Source organism: Parasteatoda tepidariorum, chromosome 7 (genome assembly GCF_043381705.1).
Source record: "Parasteatoda tepidariorum isolate YZ-2023 chromosome 7, CAS_Ptep_4.0, whole genome shotgun sequence".
NCBI lineage: Eukaryota > Metazoa > Arthropoda > Arachnida > Araneae > Theridiidae > Parasteatoda > Parasteatoda tepidariorum.
In genome coordinates, this window is record NC_092210.1 from 87,389,001 (window position 1) to 87,399,468 (window position 10,468).

The 10,468-nt window shown below is 31.2% G+C and overlaps 1 protein-coding gene across 1 annotated transcript in view; it reads left to right on the forward strand.

Moving 5' to 3' along the window:
• The first annotated feature begins 2,052 nt into the window (after positions 1–2,052).
• The window catches only part of LOC110282665 (uncharacterized), a 17,687-nt gene continuing 9,271 nt past the window's right edge, over positions 2,053–10,468 (forward strand). Inside the window, exon 1 of the mRNA XM_071183717.1 lies at positions 2,053–2,626. Coding sequence (XP_071039818.1) covers positions 2,347–2,626 — 280 coding nt within the window. The 5' untranslated portion in view covers positions 2,053–2,346. The remainder of the gene's footprint in view (positions 2,627–10,468) is intronic.

Genomic DNA, 10,468 nt, shown 5'->3' on the forward strand with positions numbered 1-10,468 from the left:
TGATATTGTGAATATTTATACTCTGTTTAAAAGATGTTATGCAGTTTAAATTTAGTTTTCTCTCCTTTTTTAATGTATTTTATTACTTTTCCTCTAAAACTTGTATTTCTGTTATTGTACATTTTGTAAAAAAAGATTTTTTTTTTTAAAAATAGAAAAAAACATGAATTTTGAATGAAAAAAATATCCATCTATGCAATTTTTCAACCTTGGGCTGCTGATTTCTTTTAAACAGAGTATATTTTAATTTTTAATTAGTTTTCATTTCATAGAGTGTTGGAAAGCAAAGCTGAAATTTTAGTAATGGAAACAATGTAGAGTTTGGAAAATAAAATGTGGTGTAAAACATAAAATATAGAAATGCATTAACATCTTGCATTACAAAAATGTCTGTGATTATCTCTTAAATTCTTTTTGAAAATAGCATCAGAAACAAATGTGATATTTCGATCTGTTTGTATAAGAAAATATTATATGTTCTGTGTTGAATTTTTTTTTAAAAAAATGAATTTTCATAAAAGTATGTGTATAGTGTTCATAGATTGTTCTAAGCATTGAAAGAGTGTTTTACTTTCTAGTTGTTATAAAATGTAATAAATACAAATCTCATCTGTATGTTTCTTTTGTTAGACTCTCCAAACACCTAACTCTTTCCTTTTTTGATTATACATAAATTTTAAAACTGTAGTTTTAAAATTTACAATAATTTTAAAACTGTAGTTTAAAATTTAGGTAGAGAACTAATTTATAAAATGGACACAAAATAAAAGTGAACCAGTGCACAAAATAAAAAGTGGACCACAACTTTTGATCTAATGATTTGATCTTCAGACGATTGATTCAAGAATGAATTCTGAATAAACTAATAATAAATATTTGCTAAATAATTACTGAAATAAAATAATAATAAATATTTACTAAAATCTATTTTTTGCCTGGAATTATGTTAGGATAAACGAATCTTATAATTGTGTGCAAAAATCACCCCCTTGAATAATTAGGATTAAGTCAATCTTCTGAAATAAAAATGATTTGAAATAAAAAACGTTTTTTACATCAAATCATTTTTATTTCTTTACATTCAGTCTTGAAAATGGGGGCCTATTTTTTAAGAGCTTGAAAACATGTCTGGACTGTTATTTTGTATTTGTTTGTTTTTGAAGCGATTCTTAATTTGTTTTCAATGGGGTAATATTTTACCGCTTTAGTTTCTTGGGATTATATGTTGATAATGGTATTCAATTTCTGAATAATTATTGAATATTTCTGTTTAAAACTAAGAATTTTAAAACACAAACGTAATAAAAGCATTACATTTTATCTATTTAATATTAACTATTGCTGTCAAATTAAATTTAATAGTTAGTAGTGTAATATACTTTTTGTATTACAGTTGTTAAAAATTCTGTCTAAAATATTATGTAATAGATAGAAAATTTTTACTACAATCTTGGATTTTTTTTTCTTTTCCATGCTCATTGCTTCATGATTGCATTTCATACTTTACCTAACAAAAGTCAGTGGCTGGGGTTTCTATAAAATACTGGTATAATATGCTTACTAATTCAAAATTATCACTATTACTCATTGTCAGAGGAGTGGCGGAATTTTAATTAATTTCCTATTATTTGCACTGCACTCTTTCAGATAATTATTTAAATGATGATGTCTGCCTTTTAACTCTCGACTCGCAGTGGTCGGACCTACAGAGGCTTAAAGATTATAAGTGATGTTTTATGACGTTCTGTTTTGGATTCTTTTTGTTCGAAAAATATCGAAGTGTTGCATATAAATCTAGAACGTACGAATCTACAAACGTACGTACACAAAATGAATTTAACTGAAAAAAGTGTTTCTAAAAAATCCTATCCATGCTGGTTTTCTGTGTGTTAAAATGTTCCATTTTAACAAAGTTAAATACCATTAAAACACATCTTCTGCGAACTCTTCAGGCTAACTGCATGACATGCTATGATTACATCTTAATAATTGGCTAGAAAATATATTTTAAAGAAATAAAAGTGATAGTTAATTCTTACTTTTTATAACAAATTCCTTCGAAGCAAAAGAATTTTAGAGAGGTTTGTAGACACATTGATGGAAATCAAAAATTATAAGCACTCACTATTTTAAAGTGTGTTTATTTTTATATCAGCTCCAATTCCTGAAGTCCAAGTTCATTACCTTTCATGTTGTAGGAACAAAAGCTTCTGATAACAGTCATTGTCTCATTTTTCAGGATGGTTTGATAACAGCAGCTGATATCGCTTTCCACCCCTAACGAAGAATATTAAATAATTGATGTTATTTAATTTTGTTGTGGTTGGGGATTAAAGAAAACAAAATATGGAGGAGGGAAGCACATCAGCTGTCATTGAACATCATGAATTGGAAGCCTTTGCTGGAGTCGAACCTAAGTTCGATTTACATCCAAATCACAATCGTGGAAGTTTTCTTTCTACTATTTCTATGACATCTTGTGTTATTTCTTATTCACCATCTGCCAAGTTTTTGTTGTATGTTTTACTTCTGCTAACTTGCATACCTTTGATAGTGTGCGGTGCCTTCACGAGTATATTTATTGAAGATGGCAACTACAGCGCAGCTGTTGTATCATTCTTTGCAGGTAAGGATATAAAATTTTATTTTTCGATGTATGCAAGATAAATTTCAATTTTACTATTATGCTGCAATGAGTCAGTTGTCATGTCACTAAAATCATCTGTAAATAGTAGGTTTAAGATTTTGGATGCAAGGAATCAAATTTTTATTTAAAGTAAAAGTTATTTTCTCATTATATATCAAATGCATTATAATTAAATTTCAAATACTGCACAACTGTTGATCGAAATGGGCTATAGGTGGCGTAGAGCAGCAGAACTCCTAACACTTCGCATGCTTTCACCATTAGCGTGTGGAGAGTCAGAGAGGAAGGAAGTACGTCAGTTTCTCTCTTGATTTTCAAATAGATTAAAAGCTTTTAAGTTAAGGAAACTATATGGAATTGAAAACTACATTGAGCATAATTATAGAATAAAGCGATTTAAAAATATTTGTGGCATTTAAATATGAAAAATACTAAGAAAATGGGAAATATCTGAGAAGAGGAGGCGAGGGAAAGGAGAAGGGTCAAGACATAGAACCTGTCACCTCCCCAGGTGACGTAATCGAGCGTTGCGATGGCGAATTGCTGTGGAATAATTTGTAATCCCCAAAAAAATTTACCTTGCCTTCACGTGCTCGCGTAAATACTTTTGTCAATGAGCTTAATATTCAACCACTCTACTTTACCTAGTTTAATTAAAAATTAAAAGAAAAATATTTTTTTTAAGAAAAATATTCTATCAAGGACACTCAGAATATAATTTTTTTTTTAAACTTTAAAAGGGCTTTTGGAAAAAATCTAAAATTATTTCGTGACTTTTTGGGTTATAATATTTTACATATTACGACATTAGTTTGAAAATTAGGAAAGTTACTTCCGACATTCTTATAAGAAATGTTCAGATTCTTTTGAACTATTCTAATCATTGAAAGCATTATCTGAACTATTCTAATCATTGAAAGCATTATCTGAACTATTCTAAACATTGAAAGCATTATCTGAACTATTCTAAACATTGAAAACATTAACTGAACTATTCTAAACATTGTTTACTCTTTCTTGAATTACATAGATTAGTGAAATGTAAATATTTTACCAAATAAAATTTCCGAATGTATTTACGACGTAGAGTGATAACCGAAACTAATTTGCTAAGATTGGTTTTTTCTCTATATTGAAAAACCTTATGTTTGTTTACCTTATGTTTATGTTTAAGCATTGTTTCCCGCCATTGCTCCTCGTTGAGTGAAAATTAGAGTATACAAAAGAACAATGAATGGATCATTGCTTTGTTTCCTAAACAAGCTACCATTTTGCCTTTGTTCAGTAAATTATTTAAAGTTTTGAATGTTAAAAATTATGTTACTTTACATTGAGAATGTATGCTATGACTGCCTGTGGGTGTAAACTAATTATCATTTAGCCATTTGGCAACAAAATTAATTTTCTAACATTACAAATTATTAATATACCCAGAATTTAAGGGGGAATTCGGGAAGAAACTATCATGGATTGTATTTTTTTATTTATTCATTCATTTATTTATTTTTTTATCAAATGTAAAACTATTAACAAAACCTTTGATGAACAGAATTTGGTGTACAAAGTGCAACGATTTTGTAATAAATTTATTGTTAAATAATGTATTCAGAAATTATTTATTAGTTCTAATGAACAATTTATACTTTAAATAGTCCATTTTTATTAACAAATTGCTATTTTACATTGTTAAAAATTCATAAGGCATATTACTATTTAATATTATTTGAAAATTCAGAATTATGAACTTTGGAATAAATTTATAGTAAAATAAAAATGCTAAAAACTACTTAATTTCTTCTAATAAGGAATAAACCCTCTGAATAGTACAGATGCAATTAAAAAATGTACTTTCTTTCGCAGTGTCAAGAGTAGAGATTGTAGTAGGGTAGAAATGTTTTTTTTTTGGGGGGGGGAGGGGCACAATACCGCCTTAAAATAATGGTATAGTTTGATTAATCAACCAAGCATGCTTGGGAACTAAACACTGGGGGTTCCGCGTTCGGCTGACCACCTGACCGGAACATCTGCTCCTGCACCCCAGAGCCCAAGGTCAAGAAAACTGAGATGGGCACAGTAGGCCTTGGCTCTCAAGAGCTGTCGCGCCGCTGAGTTTAGTTTTAGTTTAATCAAAATAGATAAAATCTCCATTCAGTAGATTTATTTTACTTTACAAGCGTTTTTTTTTTTCTTTTTAAATAATGACTTTGTAGAATTGAACGTTCTACAAAAAATCGAGCAGTTTTGCCGACTAAAGGTGGTCCAACAGTGTATTAATATCAATATTAATCTAAAGAAAATAAACTCCCAAGCATATAACCCTACACCACTGAGAGACTGTAATAAATGAGTTAAAATATTTGGAGTATTACGAAATAATATTTGTTAGCGAACAGACCAAGCGATCTGGATCTAAATTAGCAGAATTGCTAGAGATTTAATTAAAAATTGTGATTTAGCTCATTTGTAAAACGTCAAAACCAGTTTAAAAAAAAAAACATTTTCATTTATTATACCACATTTAAAATACACCTAAAACATATTTCAATCATTAAAACCAAAAGCTAGTCTCCTTCTGATCTTTCAGTTCCGTCAGATTGGATGACACTGAATCCAGCTGTCTGACGTCCCATTCGATCTCATCCCACAAATTCTCAATCGGATTGAGATCTGGTGATTGTGCGGTCCAACGAAGCAAGGTAAAGTCACCGCCATGTTCTTGGAACCATCTGATGACAATGCGAGCTATATGACAAGGAGCATTGTCCTGCTTAAAGTATCCATCCCCTACAGGGGATGGATACTTTACATTAACATAATATATGTACACACACACACACACGATAGCTGAATACCCGTTTTTTGTACGGGGTGAATAAAAAAATCAATTAATCAGTACAGAACAAAGCTCAAAACTACGAAATCGTGAACAAAACTGAAAGGCATATTCCGACGCATTTAAAGTACTTAGTGGGAGAACCAGGTAAGTGACATTTTTAACGTTATTCATGGATCAGTGAAAATAATAAAGTGATTCCCTCAATATGAGTATGATTAATGTAACACAGTTGTATTTGTTTTCACTTTAATCGTAACATAATTTATTCACATTAGTTTTTAGTATGCTTGTATAATTTTTATTTTGAAATTAAACAGTGGTAAATAAAATAAGGCGAAAAATTATTAGTCTCGCCTTCTAGTAAATCTAATAAAGTTGGATTGGAGACTACTTTTTTCTTACCTTGATTGTAGCCTCTCTGAAAATGTCACTTGCCAGGTTTTTCCACTAATAAATAAAGTAAAAATAATTTCCATTTTTTATTCATAATTATTTTTACCCACCCCGGTGCCTTTACATTATTATATTAAGAAAAACACGTTTTTTGTAGTTTATCTCATCAGAATAGAGATTAACTGTATTTAGCATCACTTGGCGTGATGGTATTACTTGTGGCCCACTCATGATAGTCAAAAATTTTCTACTATCAAGTAATTTTATACGATTCATCCTCCTTTCAAGGGGATGTAAGACACTTATTTCCACAGTATCGGTTTTAAAATTGCTCAGTTTCGGGTACAGTTTTAACAATCACCAAATACTATATCAATATAATATTATTTTATACATAAATTAGTATATTTTGTCCTCATTGTATAACCTTTCAACATTTGAGTTTTGTGCGGAAGACACTCATCGTTGGCAGCAAACTGAAGCCAAAATTTTAAAAACGGATCGATTTTTTTAAGACCTTGATAATAACTTTGGAGCATGATCATTTCTCTTTTGAATCACGGAGGCAAATCTCTATCAATACTTGATCCTGGAGTCTCCTTGTCTTCTGGATTGGATTCAAAATTGCAAGGCTACGGAGAAGAACATAAGTAGTCGTAAACTCAAAATTGGGTCGAACTCGGATGTTCAATGACGGTTATAAAATAGAATAAAATTACATACACGGTATTGATGCGGCTTTAGGTAACGTCTTTTGTCCATGGAAACCCTTGCAATTTTGAACCCAATCCAGAAGACTAGGGAACTCCTGGATCAAGTATTGGGAGAAATATGCTTTTGTGGAGGACTTTTTGATAGAACTAACCCGAATTTGCGTTACACGGACAGGAAAACATCTCACGGTTAGCCCAACCGCTAGGGTACTCTACCCATGATCCGTCTAACAATGATGATAGTTTTACGTCAGCACTGTGGTCGGTGCGAGCCGGGTTCGGAATTAATATCGACCAGCCATCATAGGTATTCGAACCCGGTTCACTTTATTGGAAGGTGAGAGCTCTATCCTCTGACCCTCCGCGGCTCCGGCGTATGTAATGCATTTTGTTTTGAAGGCGTTATTTAAATACATTACATTAAAATTATAAAATCAAAACCATCTAAAATATAAACAATCGACGTCCGCCCTCCTTCAGAGGGTCGCGAAAAAAAAAATCAAATGTTGACCAGTCCTCGGCGATTAAAAAAAGTTGAGGAGTCCTGGGTTAGATCTCTAGGGAGGGGGATTAGAAGCAACAACATTATAGAGCCTTCTTTTTATGACAAAAATACTAAATTGGCTTGCTTTTTTCATTCACAAACCATTTCAATTTCTGAAAAGTAAATGTGAAATTATTTTTTCTTCCCGTCAGCTTGCTTATCTGTTGGTACTGCATCACTGTTCGTGACTCACTTGCTATCGAAACTTGAAAAAGTGCACGACACTGGTACTTTGGAAGGCTTAAAAATCCTTGGCATGATAATGAGTGTATCTTCTGGAATCTCACTTGGTGTATTCACAATATTAGCATTTTTCAAAAAACAAGGTAAGATTTTTAAAAAAATTATATGCCATTTAAGGATAGAAAAATGATTCGAATTCCCCCATGTTTACCAGTGGAGAATTATATGAATGCAGTTTCCTTATTTATTCATCATTGGCACAATAGCCCGGGGTGTGCCTTAGCATAGAGAAATATTTTGAAGGAGTTTTCTTTCAAAATATTTCTCCGTTCAGTTCTCTTTGTCACCCGATCTTACCAGAACAAAACCCTATTTGTTTTAAATTCGCGTTTTGGAGTTCAGCCATCAAAGTTTTGGACGTTCTCTAGCAATTCCAATTGGCAATTCTCTTCCAATTGGTTTATGTTCGAAAATTGGGATAATAGTTTCTAAACGGAAAATATGCCCTATGATTCTTATTTTGTTTATCTTTATGAATTTTATTACATAAATGTCTTTACGAATTTTGTGAATTTTTTAATTTGTTCTTCTGTGTTCCTTACTAATTTTTATATTTTGCACAATTTTTTTTCTTTCAATTTATTCCTTGAAAGGTATCTGATTAGAAATGTAAGTGTCTTACAACGAATTTTAACCCCTAGCGCCGACTGTGCTTAGCTTTGCACACTCAACCATCCATGTTAAAAAATTTTATAATTTATTTTAATTGCTAGGGAACTCTTAGTGCTGGAATAACTATTACTTTACAATACTCTACATGCATACTCTAGCTGTAAGTAGAATCTAAGNTGCCACACCATACGTCACACCTGTTTATAAGGCGGACTCATTCATTCATCCACAGATTGTAATTTTGACCTGAATCAGAGAACGATCGATCCCCAATCCAGTACCCCCAGAGGTATTGATTTGTTATGGGAACATGGAGGACTTTGCGACTCGACAGAATTTTAACGGGCATCAGTCACCAACTAAACTGGGAGTCTTCGGCCGGCGGGATTCGAACCCACGAACATGGACCCAGCGCCCTACCGACTAGGCTATCCCGGTCTAATTTATTCCTTGAAAGGTGTTTGATTAGAAATGTTACCAATCTCAAATTACAGGGTTATAAATGGTTGACTGAATGTAAACAATAACAAGCTTCCTAAAACCGTAAGAAATTTAGAACACTTGCAATGTATCCCTCCGCTTATGTTACTTCTATGAGGCGATGTGTGAACAGGCTTAATATTTTAGTAAATTTTATTATTGTGATTTTTGCTCAAATTTACAAGAAATTTTACCTTTCATAAGAGTTTTCTGTAATTTAGAAATTCTAACAGGTCGTGGGCCTAAAAAATTTTTAATAAAATTAATATCACAACATAACTAAAGTTTAAGGTTTGCCACGTTTGATTGGTATCACTTATTTGGCTATAATTAGGTAAAATATCACAGCTTGTTATTTTTCTATTTATTTGCATCAGAGCATGCTTTCACAAAAATCAATCGGAAGTAAGTAATCCGGAAGTCTTTCAACGAATTTTAACCCCTAGCGCCGTCTGTGTCTGACACATTCCATATAAAAAAATTTTTTAAAGCTATTTTAATAGTTTGGGATCTTTTAGTGTAGGAATAACCATTACTTTACAGTACCCTACATGCATACTCTAGCACTATGTAGAATATAGGAATAATATACTCTAATTGATTGAAGTGCAGGTTTTACTTTAATAAACTAGAAGAAATAAAAGCAATCTTTATAACATAATCGCTTTCCTAAAAAAAATGCTGTACTAATAATATGCAAGTACTACGTTTTTCAAACTGTGATATTGGTTTGCTCTTACTAAAAAGGCATAAAATTATATGCGTATAATTCAAAATTAAGTTGTGATATTTTTACACAGTTTATTTAAATCGGTTATGTTAATTTGATAAAAAATAAAAAAAACTTTTCGAATGTTTTTCAGGCATATTTTGGCAGTGTGAATTTTATTATTGAAACATAAATATTGAAATAAGTTGTTATTGAACGCGCCGCTTAAAAAAAAAATACTATCAATATAAACTCACTAAAAGAAGTTTACGTAGGTTCAAATTTTTTGGAAAAAAGGTTACATGACATGGAAATGGGTTCTTGTGGCTGGCTCAATTTCGATATCCTAAACTCGGCGATAAGCTACAATAGGTTCTCATCCATGATAACTGCGCCGGCACTAAAGCTATAGCTATGACATTGAATCACCACCCGCAACGAACAATATCGAAATCGGTCTAATCACTAGTGATAAAGGAAGTACAGAAAATATCAAAACCCGTTTTACTGCCTGATGCTTAGTATTTCTATTAATTGCTTCTCAACTCCTTCTTTTTCATTTTATGGTCATTAATCCTATTTATTATGATTTTGTGCAAAAAAAATTTTTTTTTGTTTAACGTAAAGATTTTTCTTTGTAATAGCTTTTGAGCTTCATGGGGAGAATTATTTTTCATCAGCTGTTTTTGGTGGAATATGTTTAGTCGTGAGTATTCAACTCTACCTGACAGCGCAGTGGTATCAGAATGCTTTGAAGGTATATATATATTTTTCTGATATTTTAATAAGCACTACCAGTAAATAAATATGATCTATCATCCATTTCAAACTGAGTTAGATGTTATTTAAGCAAAAGAATAAAATAATTTTTTTTACAATGTTCAGAGAGTATTGCATGCTAAGTAGTTTAATATGTATATCAAATCATCCTATGATTATAAACATCTATGTTTCAAGTAAATGATGGTAGATAGTGGTAAAAAGGATTTCAATGAGGAATTTCGTCAAAACTTTAAATTTGAGTTCTATAGCAAAGAAAAATGTGTTGTACGAAATGTGTGTAGGTTCAATTACTTTTATTTGTTCTAATCTCAAAAATCAAACAAAAGAAAACTTTCAAAGGAAAAAAAAAAAATAGTTGAAAAAACCGATTTTCCTTCAAAATTTAAATATTGAAGGAAAAAACCGATTTTCTTTCAAAATTTAAATATTGAAAAAAAAGTGACAATTTTGGATTGATTAATTTTTTCACTAACCTCACGTTGTTGTTGTAGGCCATTAAGGCAAGGGC